Raw genomic sequence first — 24975 nt, 5'->3', positions numbered from 1 at the left:
CGGGTTGTGCAACTCCCCAGCAGTCTTCCAGGCACTCGTCAACGACGTGCTGCGAGATATGGTTGACCGTCGTTGATCACGTCTTTCGCTTACATGGCCTCCCGACAGACGTGGTTTCCGACAGGGGACCCCAATTTGTGTCAAAATTTTGGCAAGAATTTTGTAAGTTATTGGGGGCGACTGTCAGTCTGTCATCAGGGTTTCATCCCCAGAGCAATGGTCAAACTGAGAGAGCCAACCAATATTTAGAGAGAACGTTACGATGTTTGGTCTCTAAGAATCCTTCCTCGTGGAGCCAACAACTGTCTATGGTGGAGTACGCCCACAATACGTTACCAGTGTCATCTACGAGCCTTTCTCCGTTTGAGTGTAGTGTAGGTTACCAGCCACCTATTTTTCCTAGCCTGGAATCCAAAGTCGCGGTCCCTTCCGCCCACGCCTTCGTCCAGAGGTGTCATCGCACTTGGACTAGAGCCCGTGAGACTTTACTCCAAGTGGGAGCATGCACCAAGGCCAAAGCCGATCGCCACCGGTCTAGGCCTCCCGTATACGTCGTTGGTCAAAAAGTGTGGCTTTCTACCAAGAACATTCCTCTCCGATCCGTCTCTAATAAACTTGCTCCCAAATTGATCGGCCTGTTCACTGTCACCAAGATCATTAGTCCGGTGGCAGTCCGCCTCAACCTCCCTCCGGTGTACAGGAGGGTTCATCCCGTCTTTCATGTATCTAAAATAAAACCCATGTTTCGTTCTCATATTAATCCGCCAGTCCCGGTCCACCCCACCCCCCCCCCCCCCCCCACCCCCCCCGCCGCGACTCGTAGAAGGGGAACCCACATATTCGGTTAATCGTATTCTGGACTCGAGATGGAAGGGACGCGGATTCCAGTACTTGGTGGACTGGGAAGGTTACGGTCCGGAGGAGAGAAGTTGGGTACCTGCTAGAGACATCTTGGATCACTCCCTTATTGATGATTACAATCGACAGGTAAGGGAGTCTGGGAACGCCGGGAGTCGTTCCTAGGAGGGGGGGTACTGTCACGGTTCATAAATTCATTGTTTCCTTCTTGTCTCGTGTAGTTGTTGTTATGTGTGTGGGCGTGTGTGATTGGGGGCGTGACGGCTCGTTACACTTGATCAGCGATCAGCTGATCAATCTTCTCTCCAGCTGCACCCAATCTGTTCCTGCATAAATACTCATCGCATTCTCCTCTCTTTGTCAGATCGTTGTTTGGTGTTCTCGTTGTGTGTGGTCCTGTTTCCAGTCAGCGTGGCAGTGTTGCAGTCTTGTTCCTGTTCTTGTTCCCGGCTTCTGTTTCATGTCTGGATTATTCACCATTTCGTCACCATCATCCCTGCACTCGTCTCTTGGATCTTGACCATCTAGTCCCTGGGTCACCAACGCTCCAGAGACTGTTACCTTTTGTATCACCCAATAAAGAGTTCACTTGCATTATTGCTTACGCGTCATTGCGTTTAATGACACTCGTAAGAGAACGTACTCGGTTACTAACGTAACCTGGGTTCTCTCTAGTAACCGAGTACGTTTCTTATTTTAATGCTTTTCTCGTGCTTGTATTTTGAATGAGGACAGTTCAAACACACTAATTAATCACAGTATTTCCATCTTTATCAGTCTGGGCTCACACTGACAGTGCTGAGTAAATATTTCCATACTCAAAATGTTTCTCTTTATTATTATGAAATGCTGTTCTAATTTCCTGGAGGGATGTTATACTATGAAGCACATTATTATGGTGAACAAGTTCAACCAATTAGGTGAGAATGACACACTAATTTATGAGTAGGTAATTAGTCTTAGTGTGTAGTGTGAGAGTAATCTCTGGAACAACAGGTCCTGGACAATTTCTTAGCATCTGTCATTGTTTACTTGAGATTACAAAAAAGTTATTGGTTACTTTATTGTCTTTGCAGAGATACTGTCAGCAGTTTCAGTTTCACAACAACATCAACTTAACTAAAAAGAGCACTGCATATTGTAAGTTTACTCAGAAACACATCAATGGACATTGGACAAACATTGCCACTTTGCTTGGCTGGTTTCCAGGGCGGTATGAGTACATCTGAGAGGCCGGCTAATCTTATCAAAACAATGTGACACTCCATATGTTACGCTAAGAGATTCACACAATATATTGGTTACCTAGTAGTCTTAATGACACATTGTCAAAAAAAGAGGATCAGCTTTTAAGAAAAACAATAAAAAAATATCATTTTTGAGTCCACAAAATAATTGTTATACTCCCGTCTGAATCAGCCAGTCTTCAAAGAAAGATGACGACATGCTGTCTGATCTTAAGGACTGAATCAGTTCCCAATCAGTTAACTTTTTTAATGCCTGAGGTCAGCCTCATGCAAGCAGAACTTTGTTTCTTTTTTCCAATGTGAAGATTTGGTGAAGCATGTCAGCATTTGTATTGTTTATGTACATCTGACTGTAGGATATGCAGCTGGATCTATTACCTACACCCAGATGAGTCTTATAGTTTCCACCTCACTCTGGAGAATGCACACCTCCGTTGCACCTTTGTGTGGCAAGTTGGAAAACACTTGCCACACCATTAAACCCTTTGACAACGCACACCTGCGCTGGGCATTATGACTCACATTCAGCCTGACAGAAGGACTGAGTCATTCCCTGATCATCTCATTTCTTGAATGCCAGTTGATGGGATATTGCGATTAGTTATTAATGGCAGTGAAGCATATTATAGCTACTCAACCCCCATGTTTTATAGCTCTGCATAATAAACAGAAAATATTTACAACCAGTTTTAAGAAGTTGCACAAGTCTTGTCAAATCATTTTTATATGCAAAATTAAACCACACAACAGAAACAGAATCAAAAGATGAATAACCCTTATTTATTTATTAACTTATTATGTATTATTTTCAACATCCATGAGTTCAAATATGCATTTCTTGCAAAGTTTTCCTTTATATGGATGTACTGATGTGTGATGTACTGATCCAGTATGTGTTTACAGCAGATGGTAGAAATACAACAAAGAAGGCTGATTTGAGAAGTCTGTGTTGGTTGTATTGATTGTATATTGATTATGTAAGTGATAATGTACAGCCAGCAGGTCTTTATCGTAAAATAAACATTGAATACTCACCCTGAATGGGTTTATTTTACGATAATGACCTCCTGACTGAACATTATCCTGCTTATTACATGCGGCTACATGAAATATTGAACTTCTTGCTATCACAATGTAAGTTGAAATTATAATTTTACCTTTACATTATCTACGAAAAATAGGCCATAACAATATATAAAACTGATGGCCTAGCAACAAGTCGAACACTGCCACAATATTACAGTAGCCTAAAATTGATAGGCCTAATTAACTGCTCTGATGTCAGTTTCTCGAAAATCGAGTTGTGTCTAGTTGTCTGCATGAAGCATCAAAGTATTTGTATTTGTGTTTTGTATTGCCAATTGACATAAATGAATATCCAGTTTGATGAACTACACGAGTCCTGCATAATGGTCAATCGCGGAAATTATTAAACAGTGACCAAAGGACTATTGATCTAACCTGTAATCTTTCAAAAAGCATTATCATATAATTAGCCAGTCATGATTTCATTCAAAAATGTTTAGCCTTTTCTCTTGTTAAGATGCACAGCGCGAAGGCTGTGAGATTGTTATCTGAATGTCAGAGCAACACACAGTTCACACACGGTCTGCAGTGCCAGATTATACCACCAGTGACAGTTACCACAGTGACGGCATAGACACACTTGCTGCCTCCAACTTTTAGTGGATAAGAGATAAAAACTTGTTAAAATGCCAGCGCTATTGTGACATTTCAGAAGCTTCGGGTGCTTCTAATACAATTCCCTATTTAGTGCAAAAATTACATCCCACGTGTCATGATTATCACCATGAAAAGATGACAGTAGACTACCATATGGGTTTTCCTTGAATATTTCAACCTGACCTTTTAATAATATTATATGGTATAGGGTGTATTTTGCGAATGATCTTTTAAAAGCACAATGTTTAAACATTCAAACAGAACAGGAATCCTTTCCTCTCATCCTTCTCACTCTGCATTTGTTTTTAATTAACGAGTTTGCCTGTTCATACTCAGTCTGGATTCCAGTCTAACCCTCCACTTTGTAGCTTATTACTTCATCATGACGTGAGCAGACAATTACGCATAAGTACATGCTAGGGACTATAATTAGGCTCCCTCATGGGAAGCATTTGCAAAACCTCAGGCTAGAATATATATTCATTCATTCGACTAATTTATCACAATCAAAGTATATGGCAATGCCTTATCACCAATCCTCTGCTGGATATGAGAGACTATGTTAATGCATTCATTACTCTGCACATTCTTCTCAGATCCTGTCTAGGGTTTGGAATGTTTCATTTTGTATTCATAACGTTTTCTCCATACGTGTCAGTGTTAGCCGTTTACTGTAGTTTGACCAATAGAAACTTAGAATTAGGTTGGTTTGGTTAAATTTCCTTCAATTTGGATATCCACAATATATATATATATATATATGTATTTATGCCACTCACTTTGTTCCATTTTGTTATTTTTTTTATAAAAACATTTTAACTAAATAATAATTGCTTGTCAGATGAATGTTGTCCAGGTTGTCCTGGATATATGAAACCAGTTTGTTGACTGGATTTTTTTTTTTTTAAAGTCTAAATGTTATCACAGTTGTTTACACAATCCTTTATTATAGTCAACATTATAATCAGTTAATCTAACTTCATGATTACCTGCATTAATACCTCTTACTCATAGACTCTTATGTTAACCGACCCAATATTACCAAAACAAAGGCAAAACATGACAATTATCCATCAAAGTCATTCAAATCAGGTTCTGGGGCCAGATGCAAAAGGCAGTAATGAGCTATAGTAAAGTTATTGTTAAAATGCATACAGAATGCATACATATGAAACAGAGTCCATGCAAGCTTGTCTCATAAACAAGGTGAAATGTGATTAGTCTATTCCATTCTGAGACAAAAGTCAAAATCCACAAATGTTCGTACATATGAGATGTAACATACTTGTACTCTTTGGAATGATTCCTTTCCCTTTCACTTATGCAAATTTACAGATTGATCACCTGCAACTTCTACACAGTAAAATCTAATAAGTTAGACTTCCTTAAAAAAAAGCATGCAAACGAAGCAAAGTGAAATAGGAATAGTAATTTGTACTGACAAATGCTTAGTTCACAAGAGTTCTAGTAATTGAAAAATAACTGTAGAGTGTTTGCAGAACTGTGTTTTGCATGCTGAATGTTGAAGTGTGTGACTCAAGCATGGTCAATTGTAAGATATTGTCACAAACATTGAGGGATTACATCAACCCAATTAAAAGTTTCACAAGGTATTTATGACAGAAGTGGCAGCAATAAAATTGTAAAAGATCATTATTCAACATGAACAATAGACTATTATTTAGTTAGAAGTTAGGTCACCTTTTAAAAGTAACCATTTTATTCCTTCCCTTCCTTTGAAACCAAATAACTGCGATTTCTTGTTGCATCAAGTTCCAAAGTGCCAAAACCAAAGCGAACATTAATCCCTATAATGGTGAGTTCAAACAAAAACATTTTAGGGAAATCAACATCAATTTATGAAGTCAGTATGTGATGCTCTCTCAAATTTTTCAGTTGTATTGACAATTCAACGTTCAAGATGACTTTGGTAAATTAGTGAATGCAGTGAAACTGGAGAAAGATAACTGCAGAAGTTTAGGAAATTAGTGAAAAGACTATTAAGAAAAGCCCCACCTCAAAACTTATTTTTTGCTTGAAAAAATGGCACTCAATGTCATTAATAAATAAATAATGTTAGCATCAGTTTCTGTTTTCTATTATATGCCTCTCACATCAAGCTCAATTCAGCCATAGTCTTATAAATGCTGCTCCCCTTCTTGTTGTGCAAAAAGTTAATTTCTTATGTGGGAGCACAAAAGATTTGAGAGTTTGTATTATAAAGTGCAGTAGCATTTTAATGGACAACATTCAATAGCTTTCTAAAAGTTAAAGATTATAATTTGAAAAATATTTATCATTTTCAGGTTACGCATCACATTAATCCACAACCAAATGGAAATAATATGCTCTCTCATCTCATAAAATAAAAGGTCATTTATTACTAAATTATTATATTTTTGAATTATTATTTACAAACATCTAGTGAGCCAGCAGCACTGTACTTCCTTTAGAAATAAACAAAGCGGTAATAAAATGTTGTAGTGCCACAGCTCCTCTTGACATTTTCACACACATATACAATGCCCTTTCAAAAAACCTCTGAGGATTATACAACTGATTCTGAAAGGACCACTGCAACAGAAGATTAGGGTGTGTTTCTGGATTTACATATTTCATTTAAAATGTTGCATTTATCACAAGAATGTTTTTCACTTCATGTTTTTCATTCTGGTTGTAAGTGCAGCTGCATCATATCTGCAGATCAGTAGGTGACCTTTCCTATCAATAACAGACATACTTCTCCTTTTTTCCCTTTCATTTTACCTTTGGCCTATTTTAAACACCTTTATTAGGCTGAGGTCTGAGGGTTCAGCTTGTGGGATACTTTGGGGCTCTTTGTGGCCTTGCGTGAGGTTTGGGGACTGGAGGAGCTGGGAGCTGTTCTTCGTTGTAGTAGTGGGCTGCTTTTGCCTTTGGATCTGGATGGAGCCTGGAGTGTTTCTGGGGCTTTGAGAGGTTTGAGGTTTAAGAGACCACAGAAGTAATTACACTGATGCTGAATGTGAAACAGCTCAAAAACCTTCGGATTAGCTTCACAGGGAAACCCCTGATACCTGCATCAGATAAAAAACAAGAATGCATCAAGAAATTACAGAATATTATAACACTGTAAATTAATCTATAATGTTTAAACCAATTAAATCACATTCAAAAGTTTGAGGTCGGTAGGATTTTTTTTATGTTTTTGAAAGAAGTCTCTTAGTCCAAGGCTGCATTTATTTGATCAAAATACAGTAAAAACTATAATATTGGTAAAAATTACAATTTAAAATAAAATAAAATATTTTAAAGTGTAATTTATTCCTGTGATGTGAAAGTTGAATTTTCAGCATCATTACTCAGTCTTCAGTGTCACGTGATCCTTCAGAAATCATTATAACATGCTGATTTGGTGCTCAAGAAACATGTCTTGTTACTATCACAGTTTTGCTTAATGTGCTGCTTAATATTTAAGTTGAAACCACTATATTTTTCATGATTCTTTGACGAATAAAACTTTCAAAAGAACAGCATTCATGTGAAATATAGTTTTTTATGACAATGTAAAAGTCTTTGCTCTTACTTTTGATCAGCTTAATGCATCCTTGCTGAATAGAATATTAACTTCTTTCAAAAAAATGTTATCATCAGAAAACCTGAATGAACTTTTCTTTCAAGTACCCACCCCTTTGACCTGATTGCTATTCCGATATTTGTCAGTATTGTATCAACTCCTGCAAAAAACAATAGTATCAAAGTCAGCATTTGAACTAAAACTAGGGCGAAGACATGCAGAATCATTTGTTTTGGATATATTTTCTCTAACTTACCCTCAAGTCTTGAGAACAGCACATTTCCATTGGTCCACTGGTGGATCCAGTGCTGGAGAGAAGAACATTTTTGCCCCACCTCTAACTTCTCATTTAATACCAGTGACCCGGTACGATCCAATCCACAATACCGCTTATAGACACCCTTAAGCTCTGCCTCCACTGTTGCATAAGGAACACTGATTACCCTGAAAAATATACATAGTCACAGTGACAACACATGTAGATCAGCTAGGATCCTCATATGCTCTTTGACTTTGATATACTATAATAAATCTACGGAATGAAATCAGATGATTTGAGCAGATCTTGGTAGAGAAAAAAACCTCACTTACTCCAGCGCTGCACCAAAGCTCTCTATCACTCTCGTCTCTGCAGCAAAGATCTTAAAGTACTCTCTGGCCATGTTCTGAATTCTACATTCCTATAAATTAGAAATGTATAGTCCTATAAATTAGGAACTTATGGGAATAAATTCTAAATATTATAGGGGATAAAAGTGTTACAACTTATCGTTGAGAAATGTTACAATTTTACCTGAATTTGTCAAAAACTTTAAAGATCTGTCACCTGTTTTGTGATTTGGAGATTCCTTTCAGCCAAAACAGTCTCCTCTCTGCTCTCATATGCAATAGGGCTCCGCACTTTTATAAAACATGAGCTGCCCGACTCAAACACAGGATCTAACCCATAGATCACTTTCAGCCGTCTGGTTTTGTGCTCACATCCCATTCCGACCTGAACTTCTTCTGTTGTGACACGGCCGTAGAACTTTGAGCCCCAGCAGCCTGCATCAGCAAGACCTTTACTAAAGATCAGAGGAGTCATCTCAATCTCCTCCCCAACTATGAAAGAGAGAGAGAGAGAGATGGTAAAAGGGACAGAGAGATTTATATGTATACTGAGGGGTCAACAAAAGACTGAAAGACTATAAAGCTGCTATTTTTCTACCTTCCTTGAGCTCCTCACGCAGAAACATATTGGAAAGAACTGTCAACAGATGTAACAGACAACAGGAAACATTCACAATTAGAATAAATTCTCTAGAAAAAAAATGTGTGAGAATTTGAACATGGACAATTTACACAAAAGAACACATTAGAAAGTTAAGAACATAGATACGACTTACACTCTGCACTGAGAAGATACTCTGTGGAATCTTTGCCATAGTCATTGGTAATTGTGCATCTGTAAACACCACAGTCTCTTTTGGACATCCGTATAATAGCCAAGCACACCTGAGTCTCATCTCCTGCACTAAAACAGAAAACAAAACTATATACCAGCTGGCAGCAGAGTACGTTGGTACACTCAGCTAAGCATATAATAATACTGATATACATCATGTTGTATTTTGCAGGTTGTCATATGACAGCATTGATGAATTCATTAGGGTTTGAAGCACTGGATAACACTAGGGGTCAGTAAAACTCTAGGAGTGCTTACCTTCTCTTTATCTCTGCAATCTCCACCTCATCCTTGTACCACCTTATTGTCGAGTCACTTACTATATTGAAAAACTGACACCAGAGTTTCAGATGTCCAGAGGCATCAAACACCTCTGGTCGGATTTTACGGATAATCTGTGGAACTGCAAGGAAGGAGAGGGAGGACAGGAAATATAGGGGATAAATGGTGAGATAAACAGCATCCAAAGGCAAAGTGAGCAACGGCCATTAGCAATACAAAGGCCATGAGTTTGATTCCCAGGGAATGCATAAAATGCAATAGCTTTGCATTAACGTTTGCCCAAATGTCTGAATATAAATGTAGCAAAAGCTACAGTACTTGATGACACATGTCATTGTTTTATGGTCAAACACACCATTACATTACAAGCATTATAAATAGTTGCTAGAATTCAGGTTTTCCGTCCGCTGTGAACCACTTGTCTACACTATTAATTGAAAATAACTGCGGTAATTGTGTGTTCAGTGTCCATTCATTGATATCTTTACCTTTGAACTGGTTTTCTTTGACTTTCTCTGTTGATTTGGGCTTAATGTTCTCATTTTCTGCAGGCTTGGGGAGGTCAGCCGGGACACTCTTCCGGGTGAGACGAGGGGAGTGCGTTTCTAATGATGTCTTCAACTGTGAGTTACTGACTGATTGTAACGGAGATTCAGGTTGTGTTTTCAAAGATAAACTGTCCATCTGATATGCATCTCTATTTGCTTCTTCAAGACATATGGCCATTCCTATTTCACTCTTCTCTGTTGTAGTGCTAGGTAATGTAGTCTTTTGATTCGTCCTGGTGGCAAGTTCACTGTGGGCAGCAGTAGAGTTGTCCTGATGGTCTGTATTCTTCAGTGGGATTGTTACCTTACAGACACCATGCTGTATCACTGCAGAATTTACTTCCTCCTCAAATTTATCATTGTCTCTAGAGTTTATATGTGTTGCAGCATTGTTCATGGTGCTGGTGGAACTTTGATCTGACATCTCAAGGTCCAATGCAGCTGATTTCAGGTGTTTTATGAAGGAGTCAGAATCAGTTTTCAGATTAAGATCTGTTTTTGGATGACGATTGGTTTCAGTTAATTCAGACACATTTGTCTTTATGCTGTTGTCAGCATTGGGGTGTTGCTTAGGAACCTCTGATAGTCTAATAAAATCTGTTGAAACCTTCTCAGTGGAACAATGACTTGATGATTCAGGTCCTTGATTCAGGCTTTCTTGACTTAGTGGCTGTTGATCAGGCTTGTTGACTTCAGAAGTTTGTGAACGTAGGGAAAGATCAAACTTCTCGTCACGCAGACCTTTAAATTCCAAAATGGCTGTGGTTTTGTTTGTGGTGTCTGTGCAATCAGAATGAATAAGTATACTTGTTTGACTGTCAGTGTTGCTATTTGTCACAGTAGAGGTTACTGCATTTGCTTCAGTTGTGATTTTAACAGTGTCTGATTTACTAATGTCACTCTTGCATACAGTGTGTTCTGTTTTGTCTGTGCTATTTTGAGATGTGCCGTCCACATCTGTAATATATATTGCAGGAATGGTCAATTCGGTGGGTAACTCTTTTGAATGTTGGGAGAGGAATGTAGAGGGGCCAGAACTATCAATGCCTTTTTTTTCAGAGTAACTTTGCATCTTGTGATGAGTTGATACTGGTACTTCAAATGTGGTAACTTTAGATTGTTCCTGTGTGTCCATTTTAGAAACATTGTTTGTAGCTACAAGAGAAGAGCTCTGACACTCTCTGGCTTTAGTATCTTTCATTTCAACTTTAGTAATAGAGGAGCTATTCATGGTGTGTGGTTGCACCATATTCGAGTTTAACTTGCAAATTTGAACAAACTCTGTGACAATGACTTGATTTGTGGAATGGTTTGAGTTTGCCGTTGATTTTTCTTTTGAAATGCTGTTCTGTTTTTGCACATTTGTACTTGTATTTATGTTTTTCATCTCATTTTTTTCCATACTATCGAAAGACATGGATGCAGGTTTTGTTTCACCCTTAGGTTTGTCAGACTCTTTGATGAGTTGGTTTTCAGCTTTGCTATCCTTCTCACACACGCTGGTTAATGTGTCATCTCCTAATGAGGAACTCATAGCTGTTGTAACTTGGCCATCATGAAGCATGTGTGAAACATGACCTGCGGAGCTTTTCTCACTTGGCTGAGTGTTTTGAGGCCCAGTGACAAGTGGACTGCACTTTGTTGATGCCACAGACTGGTCACCTGCTCTCAACTTCTGTCCCTGTGATGCAAGGTGGCAGGAACTGAGTGTGTCCGTAACACTCGCAGTGACCTCACGCATCAATGGGGGTTGCTCCTTTAACTTCTTGGCTACTTCCTTATGAAAAGGAGGAATATCTTCAAGAATCGGTGACTCTGTGGGCTCAGTGTGAGTATCGCCTGCAGCCTGAAATCATAGAATTATATTTATTTATTTTCAGAAGCCTTAGAGGGATAGTTCGACCAAAAATCATAATTTAGCCAATATCTTTATGTTGTTTCTAACCCGTGTAACTTTTCTTTCTTCTTTGGAACACAAAATAATATATTTTGAAGAATGTTTCAACTATTTTTTTCTATGCAATAAAGTCAATGGGGTCCAAAGCAACATTGGACCCCACTGACTTTTATTGGACACTACACTAAAAGTTTTGAGTCGGTAAGATTTTTAAATGTTTTTTAGTCTTTTATGCTCACAAAGGCAGCATTTATTTGATAAAAAATACAGTAATATTGTGAAATATTTTACAGTTTAAAAGAACTGTTTTCTATTTTAATATATTTCAAAATGTAATTTACCCCTGTGATGGCAAAGCTGAATTTTCAGCATCATTACTCAAATCTTCAGTGTCACATGATCCTTTAGAAATCAATCTAATATTCTGATTTGGTGCTCAAGAAACATTTCAATTGTGCTGTTATTATTTTTTGGAAATAGTGCAAAACATTATTTTTTTACTTGATTAATAGAAATGTATTTGACATAGAAATCTATTGTTACAGTGTAAAGATCTTTACTGTCACTTTTGGTCAATTTAATGCAACCCTGTGGAATAAAATTATTATTAATTTCTTTCAAATTAAAATCTTACTGACTGTAAGTATGAATGAATGTATGAAAAAAACCCACTAAGATCTTCTTTTGAGTTCCACAGACAAAAAAAAAAAAAAAATCCTACAGGATTGGAATGACACGAGTCAGCTAAAGATGACAATTTACTTTTTGGGGTAAATTATTATCCCTTTAATATTTACCATATACTAATATATATTCTCATGGACATATTTACATGTAATTTAAAAAAAAAAAATCTTTAATGGAAATACCACAGAATACCACAGAAATAAACCAGTGGCCAGTTGCATAAACTAGGCTACTTAGACTATGTCTTAAAAGTTAGTCATCTAATTATTTTCTTAAAGATTGGTTCTAACTTTTTGAAGTCTGTTGCATAAAAAGGTTGATCTGTCTAATTTTAATCAGAAAATTAAGACTGATGCTGCTAGTTTGTCAGACTAGTTCTTAAGACCTTGAGATCTTAGTGGCTCAGTTTATGCAACTGGCCCAGATATACTGGTTCTGTTGCACTGTAATGTCAGATCCCTGACTACTGTAAATCTGCCGGGAGATTCTGCCGCTTAGCACTTGAGTCCTTAATCTAAAATCAACAGAGCATTATATTAGCTGAACCTCTGTAATATTAGCACTTGATTATCTCTCATTTAGCTGGGATAAGAGAAAAACAAGAGGAAGAACCAGAGAAAATAAGCGGATTCAACATTACTTTATTTGAAATACCCCAATATTAGATAATGTGAATGCCCTAATTATATGATTACACGTTAGAATGAGAAGCCACCTGTTTTCAGTTGACTATAGGTCTATCTTTGCTTCGTATTTAGTATCTATTGCCTTGGGGAAGCTGTTGCACTGGCCATATTTAGAGAGTATTTTAAGGCTTTATGAGATCGGAGGGGAATGTGGGATTAAGGAGAGCAGCTGGTCTGTCCACAGCACTTACGGCTTACACAGTAAAGTTGTATTTTGTATCTACTTTTAAAACGGCATGTAGCAACAGGTGATTTGGGACAGCAAACACATCTGATGGACCTCAGGATCTCTATACTACTGTGTACCCTGGAGCCTCAATGTGCGTAATGGGAATATTATCATTGTCTGTGACCCTACTTGTGTGTCATTTAAGATGGGTCTTGTCACATCATCAAAGTCATGCTTGTGGTACTATTTATAGTTTATGATTGTGGCTGACGGGGGTAACTGGTCTCACTACCACTGGGAACATTACACTCGCATGAAGTCACGGCCAGAGCATGAGGAAACACTCACCAAGCCCCTAAGGGAGCATGCTACATTCCTCTCCCCTGTGTCCACATCGACGTCATTCCCACCACAAGAATGAGGCAAGATCCTCAAACATGTACTTACTGGGTTTCTATTCTCGTGGTCATCAAAAAGTTTGAGGTTTGATGTCCCTTTCTCAGATGATTCTGTTTGCTTCGTGATTTCGACCTTGTTTGTCTGGGTTGTCATGGAAACCTTCAACGCTGGTCGTTTCTGGGTTCCAATGGGCTTTTGAGCTCTCTTTGATTCTGAGGGACTTTCCTGTGCATTCTCTGACAGTTTTTCACTCTTTCTGTATGTTATGTCCATTTTCTTTCTAGATTCAGTCACTGAGGCGATCTGAGAGTCCTGAGCTCTCTTTGATTCGTTTGAGGGACTTTTGTTCACATTCACTGACTGTTTTTCATTCATTTTTGTGTCTGTTATGTCCATTTTAGTTGTAGATTCAGTCACTGTGGTGATTTGAGCACCTTTAGCTCTCTTTGATTCTTCTGAGGCACTTTTGTTCACATTCACTGACTGTTTTACATTCATTTTTGTGTCTGTTATGTCCATTTTCTTTCTAGATTCAGTCACTGTGGTGATCTGAGCACCTTGAGCTCTCCTTGATTCTTCAGCGGCACTTTTGTTCACATTCACTGACTGTTTTTCTTTCATTTTTGTGTCTGTTATGTCCATTTCGTTTCTAGATTCAGTCACTGTGGTAATATGAGCACCTTTAGCTGTCTTTGAATATTCTGAGGCACTTTTGTTGACTATCTCTGGCTGTTTTGTACTTTTTTGTCTGTCTGTTATGTCCATTTTCTTTCTAGATTCAGTCACTGAGGCGATCTGATCGACTGTGTTCTGTACCTCCATCTTCTCATTGGAAGTCCCTCTCTCATTCATCATCTCTTCCCCTCTTCCAGTTGGTCTGTTTTCCTTGTTTTTCTCTGTTGCAGCTGTTGAGATTTTGAGCTTCTTCTTGATATAATGCTCATTGGTCTGTTTGCTGGAGGCACTATGCACAGTCTCATGGATATACATTAGCCCCTCACTGTCTTTGTCTCTGTTTGCAATCATTTCAGAGTTTGAGATGCCATGGAAAAGTCCTGCTGCTGACACTTGTACTGGAGCAGCCAGTCTGTCCTCTACTGGAGGTGTTTCCACCTCTACGGCTTTCTCCTCTGAAGGGCTGCCAGCGCCCCTGGTCTCCATGGACCTGCGTTTCCTCTGGGCTCTTTCAGGACTACTCATCCTGTCGTGCTCAAAGGCTGCTGGGACATTCTCTTTGCCTATATTGCGGTGCTCCTCCTGCTCTTGGCGACGGTTCTCGTTTCGCAGTTTAAGCTTTGCAAAGTAATTTTGATGAATCTTGTACTCGCTCATTGTTCCGACCTCCAACACACCTGAACATGACACAATGCCTCGACTGTTCTGTGCTGATGCTTGGTAAATTGCAGCATCCTCCAGAGTACAGCTAAGATAGAAATAAGCACTGTAAATGTTCACTAAACAATAATCAAAAGAAGAAAAAAGGTTCTCAGAAAAGAGCATACTTGTATATTTGGAGTGTGTGTGTCTTGTCATCACGTGATATTTCATATTTGGGAAGGCCGCAGTATCTGTCCAGCTGTATGTCATCTTTGTACCATGTCACCTCAGGGACTGGGTAGCCTGCAAATGGGATGGTCAAAAACAAAACCTGGTGAGCAGAAAGTTTGGACCACTTTAGTAATGTTCCATTATAGAGTATAATGCATTCGCTTGCTTTGATGGGATACCTGAGACCACACAGTTGAACTTGACGTTAGCATCTTCAGACACAGCTTTGGATTTTAAGGTGGCCTCAAATGTTGGCTGTGTATCCTCAGTTAATTGAGCCATGACACTGCAGAGAGTGCTCCTAAAATGGAGGTAAATATATAATTGATCTAATGCTAAATTTGCATAAATCATTTGCATAATCATCAGCACAGCACTGTCATCACTGTCACCATTATTGTTAACATTCATGCAAAGAAAGATTCACAGTGGTTATATTAACTAGGTGAGACACAATATTAAAATAAACGGAAAATTCTAAATATTAGAACTGAATAACCAATAGTTTGTTAGATGTATAAATTAGCTGAGAATATGTTGTTTTACTCTAGATAATGGCAGGTAATTCTGATGTTACAGCATCATTGATGTGTTTATCAAGCTTTCCTAATATCTTACAATGACTTCACAAATTGGGTGTTTTTTCTATGTCCCTTCTATGTTTTATTTTTGTTGTATGAAGATGACAATAAAAAGAAAATTAGTCTTTTAAAAAGTTTTTTTTTACCATAACTTCATAATTTATTCATTCATTTTATGTATAGATAATATGGTTCTATAAATTGTTTTTGTGATTTTAAAGGGGCTATATGTAAGAATTTTCATGTATTAAACTTTTTTTTATTACCAATGTGTTATAGTTATGTCTGTTCTGTATCTGTTTCCCTGAGTTTTCCCCGTCATTGTGTATTTGGTTCAGTCCTGTTCCCAGTTTTCCCGCTCCTTGTTAGTGTTCAGTTTATTCACCTGTGTTCTGATTTGCCCCAGCTGTGTCTTGTTCCCTCATCCCGTCTGTGTATTTAATCCTGTCTGCTCTTTTGTTCTTGGTCAGTTATTGAATGTATGTATTTTCGAGTGTCTTGCCTGTTCTGAGTTTTCCCTAGTTTGTATTATTAAAGTCTACTGCTGCATTTAGATCCGCCTACTGCCTTTGCTTCCACGCAAAACGTAACAGAATAACTGACCCACTAGGATCTAGCAGCCATGCCTACCTGGAGTCCTGATGTCCAGATCCTCTGTCTTCGCCAGGAGAATCGCGCCATCGAGGATTATGTCGCAGAATTCCTCGAGCTGGCATATCTCGCGCAAATGAACACCCACGGCCTGAAGATCTTCTTCCGCGGAGGATTATCGGAACCACTCCGGTCTCTGATGCCCGAACCTGGTCCTCACGGATCTTTAGAATGGTACGTTGACCTGGCCCTGTTGTGGAGCGGTTCCCCGTTTACTGTGGGCGTGGAGGAGAAGCTGCGAGAGCCTGCGCTTAACGTCAGCCCGGTCGCGCCCGCGCTTCACTTCAGCTGCTCAGCCGAGACCACGCTCCACAAGCCTGCGCTTCACGTGAACCGAGTCGAGCCCGCTTTCCACGACATGCCTGAGCTTCTTCCTGCCGAGACCGACATGCCTGAGCTTCTTCCTGCCGAGATCGACATGCCTGAGGCTGAGCTTCTGTCTTCCGAACCTGCACGTCGCTTCAGCCTCGACGAACCCGAGTCAAGTGAGTCAAGTGCTGCCGAGTCAAGTGAGACCGCGCTTCCCGAGTCAAGCGAGTCAATTGCCGCCGAGTCAAGCGAGTCAAGTGCCGCCGAGTCAAGTGAGACCGCGCTTCCCGAGTCAAGCGAGTCAATTGCCGCCGAGTCAAGCGAGTCAAGTGCCGCCGAGTCAAGTGAGACCCCGCTTCCCGAGTCAAGTGAGTCTACCGAGTCAAGTGAGTCTACCGAGTCAAGTGAGTCTACCGAGTCAAGTGAGTCTACCGAGTCAAGTGAGTCTACCGAGTCAAGTGAGTCTACCGAGTCAAGTGAGTCTACCGAGTCAAGTGAGTCTACCGAGTCAAGTGAGTCTACCGAGTCAAGTGAGCCTACCGAGTCAAGTGAGTCAAGCCCAGTGACGCGTCATCGCAGGAGGAGAAGGAGGTCTCGTTTGCCTCGCCAGGCTCCGAAGGGCGTTCCCAGACTCCTCGCCCTGCCGGCCCCGCCTCTGCGCCTCGCCCTGCCGGCCCCTCCTCTGCGCCTCGCCCTGCCAGCCCCGCCTCTGCGCCTTGCCCTGCCGGCCCCGCCTCTGCGCCTCGTCCTGCCTGCGCCCTTCAAGCTCCGGGAGGCCTGCCCGGAACCCTTTTACCACCTGGAGGTTCCTCCCGAGGATTTCCCCAAGTATTTTTTGGGGGGGGGCAGAAGGTACTCCGTGAGGGCCATGGAGACGACGTCGACATGGTCCTCATCCTCGTCTGAGTCTGCTCCGACCTGGCCACCATCTCATCGTGCTCCGCCCTGGCCTTTGCCACGCCATGCTCCACCCTGGCCTTTGCCACGCCATGCTCCACCCTGGCCTTCACCACGTCATGCTTTGCCCTGGCCTTCACCACGTCATGCTCCGCCCTGGCCTTCACCACGTCATGCTCCGCCCTGGCCTTCGCCTCATCCTGCTCCGCCCTGGCCGCCGTCACGTCCTGCTCCGCCCTGGAGGCTTCCTGTTCCGGGCAAGCCACGCCCTCGTCAGCCTCCAGGGCGCCCACCCTCCCGCCCCTATTTGATGTTTATTCGGCGCGGGGACACGCCTTATGGAAGGGGGGGATAATGTTATAGTTATGTCTGTTCTGTATCTGTTTCCCTGAGTTTTCCCCGTCATTGTGCATTTGGTTCAGTCCTGTTCCCAGTTTTCCCGCTCCTTGTTAGTGTTCAGTTTATTCACCTGTGTTCTGATTTGCCCCAGCTGTGTCTTGTTCCCTCATCCCGTCTGTGTATTTAATCCTGTCTGCTCTTTTGTTCTTGGTCAGTTATTGAATGTATGTATTTTCGAGTGTCTTGCCTGTTCTGAGTTTTCCCTAGTTTGTATTATTAAAGTCTACTGCTGCATTTAGATCCGCCTACTGCCTTTGCTTCCACGCAAAACGTAACACAATGTGTGATGTGAACAGCTTGTAATGAAACTTTAAAAAAACGAGACCTTCCCCGACTTCATAGGTTGTCTATGATAGCTGTAAACTGATTTTTATGTCAATGACTCGGGATGGTTTTGTCGGGAAAATCAAAGGAATGTGTTGCGCGCGCTCCCAAGAGGCTCTCTTCCATTCAATGACACACTAAATAGGCCTATATTATTCAATTTTTAGGAGTCAGGACAATGCCGAAAGAGCCATTCTGTACTGTAATGTCAATTGTCATGCAAAGAAAGGGAATAATTCAAACAGTCTCACATAGCCAGATTGATATAGTCTCAAATATAGCCTACTTTATAATCAAACTATCATTACAGTGTAATTTTAATTACCTGTCAACATGATGCTGGTGAATTGCAGAGGTGGTGCAAACATATCCATATTGCTATGATAAGATGCTTTCTTAACTGCTGCTTTCTCACCGCTGTCATTTTTGTTTTGCATTTATTTTGTTATTGAAATGAAAGTGCGCAGCATATTTACACATTCATTCTAAGTGTCGCTCTCAGCAGCGTGGACAACGTTGGGATGTTCGTTAACAGTATATCGCTGCAAAGGTATTTGAAACTTCTTTTTGCTTCTAAGCATATAACGAAAAAAAACGTGGCCTTGTGTATTTTGGGGCATTGAATCACATTCAGTCTCTTCTCTCTTGTAATGTGCATGAGTACGAGCGCAGGCATGAGCAACGAGTTGCTGGCTGCAGTTCACCTAACGGCCACCGGTTTCACTAATTAAACAGGTTTCTGAATTCTACATATAGAGTCATTAATTACTCCCCCTCATGTTGTTCCAAACCCATAAGACTTTCGTTCATCTTTGGAACACAAATGAAGATCTTTTTTAATGAAATCAGAGCTTTCTGTCCCTCCATTGACAGCCTACGCAACTACCACTTTCAAGACCCAGAAAAGTGACACAATTAAAGTAATCCATGTGACTCCAGTGGTTTGACCTGAATTTTATGGTGACGCAAGTGCTTTGTTACGCAAATTTTTATTTAATTTTACCACTTTAGTTACAGAATATTAATCTCAGATGTGCGTTCACGCAACAACGTCTGCTCTCGCATCAACACGCATGCATCATGGTGCACCCGTGAACGCACGTTTGAGATTAATAATTTGTAAATAAAGTGGTAAATTATTTTTTTTTGCGTGAACAAAGCACTCGCGTCGCTTCAAAAAATTGAGGTTAAATGGAGTCACATGAATTACTTATGATGTCTTTACTACCTTTCTGGGGCTTGAAAGTAGTTGCTTAGGCTGTCAATGGAGGAACAGAAAGCTCTCAGATTTCATCAAAAAGATCTCCATTTGTGTTCTGAAAATGAACAAAAGTAAGGACATGAAGGCAAGTAATTAATGACAGAATTTACATTTTTGGGTGAACCCTTTATTCTAGATAAGTAAGGAGCATGCTTGAAATATCAATTGTGAGCAGGATATTTGTATTGTGCATACAACTATTTATGTACATTTAGGATACAGGACATACAATTTTTTAACACCATCATTTTCATTGCAAAATGTGATGGAAATTACACATTGGGAATTTTCATGAAAAATGGAAAAACATCAGATTTCTCCTGTGTATGTTGGACATTGTTAGTGAAAAAAAATTAAATCAACTATTGAGAGTGTGAAAAGTGTGTTTTAAGAGACTATTTTCTAAAAGTCCACAAGGACAAAAGTGCCTGAAATTGAAGAAACACCCATAAATCAAACCTGCTGAGAAATTTGTTAAGTTAGTTCTGGATAACAGTTGCCTTTTTAACTGGATGGCTTGAACTGAGAGAATCTATGGCCAACATAGCTAAGCAGAGATGAAACGAGCACAAGAATCAGCCATGCACACAAGTTTGTTTTAGTGGTGAACAAAATCAACTATAGCATTCAGGTCTATTTGAAATTAAGGACATGAATTTCTGTATTTTGGGAATTATGTTGGCCAAAACTGAAACCAATAAAATCTCCATAGTAATTTAATGCATGTCACATTTATTTTTTGTACATTGTAAAGCTTTCATAATATTTAAAGGTTGTGTTTTTGACAAAACAGATTTGATAAAACCGTTGCTACTGCGGTAAGTTGGGCACTGGTGAATACTAAAAGACATTTATTGAGGGTGGCCATACTTATTTATAACCTTATGACCTTCACACAAGCCTTTCAAGAGTCCGACAGACCAGTGGTGGAGCTCTGAACTATTGGCAGTAAAGTAAGGAAATCAAATATCTTCTCTTCAATCACCCTGTATTCTATGCTTACACAGTTTTTTATTATTATTAGTTTATTCCGAATTATAAACAACGTAAGCTTGAATTAATTTGTAATAGCATATGGCTTTTAATATGCACTATTTATGTGCTGTTTATTTAGGCTTATGAATCTAAATTGTTGTTTAAGCCCTACTGCATTATTTATCACAAATCTCCAATTTAACAATCACTAAAAGCATGTATATTTTGAAAGCAGTCATTATTTAACAGATGCCTTTATCAACATATTACAGGGACAGTCCCTCTGTAATAACCAGAGTTAAATGCTTTACACAAGGGCACTGATTTTACATCAGGAATCATAAACCTGTACCTGCTTTCAGATCGGACACTGCTCAGGTAGCTCCTACTGCCAGACCTTCTATTCTGAGAGGTGATATCGCTGGCACTGTAGTAAGACCTTCCATCACTCGAGAGCGAACGGTTCATCAGCCTTCTGGAACTCATCTTCTTAATCTGTAAGTCTCCACATGCATTCACAGAGTCAGCTGCTTGTATCCAACATTCTTAAAGCCTGTCAACATTAAACGCAAAAGTGTTTGTTTCCCCAAACTTAGAAAGTTAAGGAGTCGAGCAAAAATCTTCTGTCATCACAGCCAGCATCCCAGCAGTAGATTTCTCACTGGTTTATGTCTTTACTTTGACACTCAGGACAGGGGTGCACTCTACAAGCTCAGTGTTTTCTTTCAGTGCCGTTGGACTCCTGGGGTGGTGCACGGGGGCATAAGACTCTGCTGTTTCCAATCAGTCTGCAGCTTGCATGGCCTTGAAGGCTAATTATAGCAGGGCCACAAATAGGCACACAAGCACATCACATTTTCCAAAACTGACTTACTTGTTTTTTTTGTTTTTTTTTTTTTTTTTTACTAAAACATCATTCTCTTGCTGAAATCCATGATCGAAGTCCCTCTTACGTTTTTTAAGCTCACTACCAGCACCACTAGCATAAACAGGTAAGCAGAACCATGTTAATATGCTCCCAAGTGGGTGTTGAGAGGATACGTGGTGTTTGTTAGTCCTGTCGTAACCCAGCATAACCCTTAAATGGACAGTCTATTCAAGTAAACCTGCTCGTCTGCCTGATGGCATTTCTCTGAGCTCCATTAAATCTGACTATAAAGTCAGGCATCTGGGACATGGGGATCCTTTCCAGACACCAGGAGGCTGTAGTTACATGGACATCTCATGATGATAGTTTTCATCCTGTGTTGATCAATGGAAGTATGGAAAGCTTGTCGAGGATTTTGATTTGTGGTGCCACATGCAGGTGAACATCAGGTCACACCAGGAACCACTGAAACCAGTAACCTTCCAAAATGTACCTCTTTTGTATGAAATGGGCTGGATATGGCCTACACAACTGTTAAAAAATATATTTTTATGAAAAAAATACAGTTAAAACAGTAACATTGTGAAATATGATTATTTCTTATTTCTATTGCTAGCTCTCCCCTCTCATCTAACCTTTTAGGTTTGGCCGAAGATTAGCATTAGCAATATATGAAAATTTGTTGAGAGAGATTTGGATGAGAGGAGTGTTTCTGCCGACTAGTGGTAATTGCTTAACATTGCAATGATTTCTGAAGTGATCACACTAGCCTCAGATTGATTACTCAAATACATTAAGATATTAGTTAAACGTCATTTATCATGCACTTTCACATCAGTAGGCTACACTTATATGTAAGTAGAACATTTAGAAAAGGCCTCGTTCCTGTTCCTACAATGTCTCAGAGGATCGCAGCAAGGTTTCTGGAAATTATTTTAAACTAGTTCAGTAAGAATGCTGAGAAGAAGACATTTACAACTGTATCAAGGCAATTTTATATACTAAAAGTAGAATCAAGATGACAATTCTACATCGATTACTGCAGACCAACATCAACATCATTCTTATTTAGCCTATTTTTTTAATGATTTTATGAAACTTACAAAACTGATTACGTACAGTAAGTACATTAAATTTGGTTTGGAGAAGGTTTATTTTTTTAGAAAAACATAAAAATAAAATGCTTTAATGCCTTCTTGGTACAACACAGGGTAACCAAATTATGGTATGAATCAATGAAAATAAAATATGTAATTCACAGAAAATAATAATCTGATGCTGTTCAGTGAGCAGGAAGATCACATGGCTCAGGCACAGTCGAGTCATTGTATAACAGTGTAATTCATTATCCATTTCAGATTGACTTCTGAAATACAATATTTCAATCTGCTATTGCTTTGAGTAAAACATACCATTTGAAATGTCCGTGTCCATTCCCACCAGTAAGAGATCTGAAGAATTAGTCAGTCACAGTATATTAGAGCTGATTTATAGTGCCACCTACCGATTGCAACCGGCACAGTGTCAGACAAACAATCAACACATTCTTAGGTTACTGAATTTGTAATGGACTTCTCAACCATCTTTGTTGTTTTAGGTTAACAAAACACTTTTCTGCTGGCTTATCAGTGTCATTTTGTATTGCTTAATTTTTTTTTGTATTATTATCGCATAATCACCAGTACAGAGACAAACATGATTGCGATGCAGGTGTTTTCATCTGTGCCATCAGTGGTATTGTTCATTCTGTTGTTTCTAGTTGTATTAGGTTATTTTATGAAGCTACACACACGCAACACCAGCACATAAAATAATTACATCACATATGTTGCTTTCTTGAAATGTAGGGTTTTCAACCCCCAAATATGATTTAGATCTTTTCAGGACATTTGCAATTGCTGCAGGCCTGACAACTGAGAGTACCAATGAGTTTAAGTTAGGTTTTATTTTTATTTTCTTGACATAAGCTTTTCTACCAAAGATATTTATCAAAATGTGCATATAGTTATGTGTGATTACTTCCACAGATGACCTTTGTGTCTTAAATTTACCATCGGTTTGTCATTTAAAATAAATTACTCTGCCACTATCTTACAGCTATACAACCCTTTACTATATGTGTCTCATGAAGGCAACAGAAAAGAAACAGAAATTGAACATTCTGTTTTTTGGTTTAGACTGAAAATGCATTTACCAATTCAGCCATTCTGAGACTATGTGCCTTTGGATAAGATCATTTCATAATCACACAACTGATAATCAACAAATTCATCATCACCTACAGAAGACATCGTCACATTTTAATTCGGAAAATTAAGGCTGTGTAAGTGGAAGAATGAGGTCTCCAAAATATTGATGCATGCTTAAAAAAATAGTTGAACAAATCATAGATAATTCAATGTTTTTTTTTCAGAAATAGTTTAGACTTTCAAATATTTCACATTACTTTGTCCATCCAGTGCACTTTCTTCACCCTCATTAGAACATTTGAATCTCAAGGCCGCCATCTTCCACTAAATATCAGTGCTCATTTGTATGGGATAGAATATCGTTTCTCGCTCTGGATTGATTGGTTAAAGGTCAGTGGGAATTTTCAGATGACCCATACCTTGGTCTTTACACAAATGTATTCTCAGTAACTCTTTACCATAAGGTTGAATGTATTAATCCATTAGGTAAGTGAGGATAGGAGCAGGCTTCACTCAATGTATACACTAATAAACTTTAAGAGTGCTGGCCTGGATGATTAGAATACGAAAATGAGGAGAAAGGCCGCACTATGCATGTTCTTTTTATTTTTATTTTTATTTGCACAGACGCATTTCGGCACGTGCCTTCTTCGGTGTGCAACAAAATCACAATGTAGCCAATCTTATATGCCCACACCCATTGATACACCCATATTAACACCAACCAATAATGTTAAAGTGATATCCAGTCCAATAATGTCACTAATGTTTCTAACAGTCCATTAATGAAAGAAAACGACTGTTATACATATAAAAAAAAAAATGGACATACAATATCACTTTAACATTATTGGTTGGTGTTCATATGGGTGTATCAATGGGTGTGGGCATATAAGATTGGCTACATTGTGATCTTGTTGCACACTGAAGAAGGCACGCGCCGAAACGCGTCTGTGCAAATTAAAATTAAAATAAAAAGAACATATGCATAATGCCGCCTTTCTCCTCATTAATCCATTAGGTATCATGAACTAACAATGAGCAACCATATTAAAGCATTTTTTTATTTAAGTTAATTTAAGTGTACTATTCTTCATTGTTAATTCCTGCTCGTTCATAATAAAGATGAATAAATAGTTTATGAGTTCATGATACCTATAATGTTAACAAATTTAACCTTATAGTAAAATGTTACTAAATTCTCATCAAAACACCACTGAAGCACTATTAAAAGAGATGACACTGTCAATGGCTTTGATCCATACCATCATCCCACAATCATGTTTATAGTATGGTATGGATCAAATTTACACCCTGTACCAACATATTACACTTACAAAATACCTCATCCAAAAAACCTCCAAACTCACTCTCAAACTGTCCAACATTAAAGGGATAGTTCACCCAAAAATGAAAATTCTCTCATCCTTTACTCATCCTCATCATGTCATACGACTTTGATTAATCTTCGAAAAACAAATGAAGATATATTGAGAACCCGAGAAGTTTCTGTCCCT

The 24975-nt window shown here is 39.1% G+C and overlaps 1 protein-coding gene and 1 long non-coding RNA gene across 2 annotated transcripts; one reads left to right on the top strand and one right to left on the bottom strand.

Annotated features, from left to right (window-relative positions):
* Positions 1 to 6486: 6486 nt before the first annotated feature.
* alpk3b (alpha-kinase 3b) lies at positions 6487 to 21167 on the bottom strand. Its single transcript, XM_056267342.1, has 13 exons — positions 20754 to 21167; positions 15184 to 15305; positions 14959 to 15076; positions 13406 to 14879; positions 9559 to 11464; positions 9047 to 9191; positions 8730 to 8857; positions 8552 to 8590; positions 8171 to 8445; positions 7936 to 8024; positions 7601 to 7788; positions 7456 to 7504; positions 6487 to 6844 (listed from the first exon to the last, which is right to left on the bottom strand). The coding sequence occupies exons 1-13, from the start codon at positions 20885 to 20887 to the stop codon at positions 6580 to 6582; spliced, it is 4932 nt and encodes a 1643-aa protein (XP_056123317.1). The 5' UTR covers positions 20888 to 21167; the 3' UTR covers positions 6487 to 6579.
* Positions 21168 to 23083: 1916 nt separating this feature from the next.
* Positions 23084 to 24915, top strand: LOC130101532 (uncharacterized). Its single transcript, XR_008809003.1, has 2 exons — positions 23084 to 23944; positions 24480 to 24915. It is a non-coding gene; the product is annotated as an uncharacterized LOC130101532 (long non-coding RNA).
* The last annotated feature ends 60 nt before the right edge of the window (positions 24916 to 24975 follow it).

This window comes from Rhinichthys klamathensis, unplaced genomic scaffold, assembly GCF_029890125.1.
Source record: "Rhinichthys klamathensis goyatoka isolate OS25496 unplaced genomic scaffold, OSU_Roscu_1.1 h1tg000258l_1, whole genome shotgun sequence".
In the NCBI taxonomy this organism is placed as follows: Eukaryota; Metazoa; Chordata; class Actinopteri; order Cypriniformes; family Leuciscidae; genus Rhinichthys; species Rhinichthys klamathensis.
This window is presented reverse-complemented; position numbering and strand designations above follow the sequence as displayed.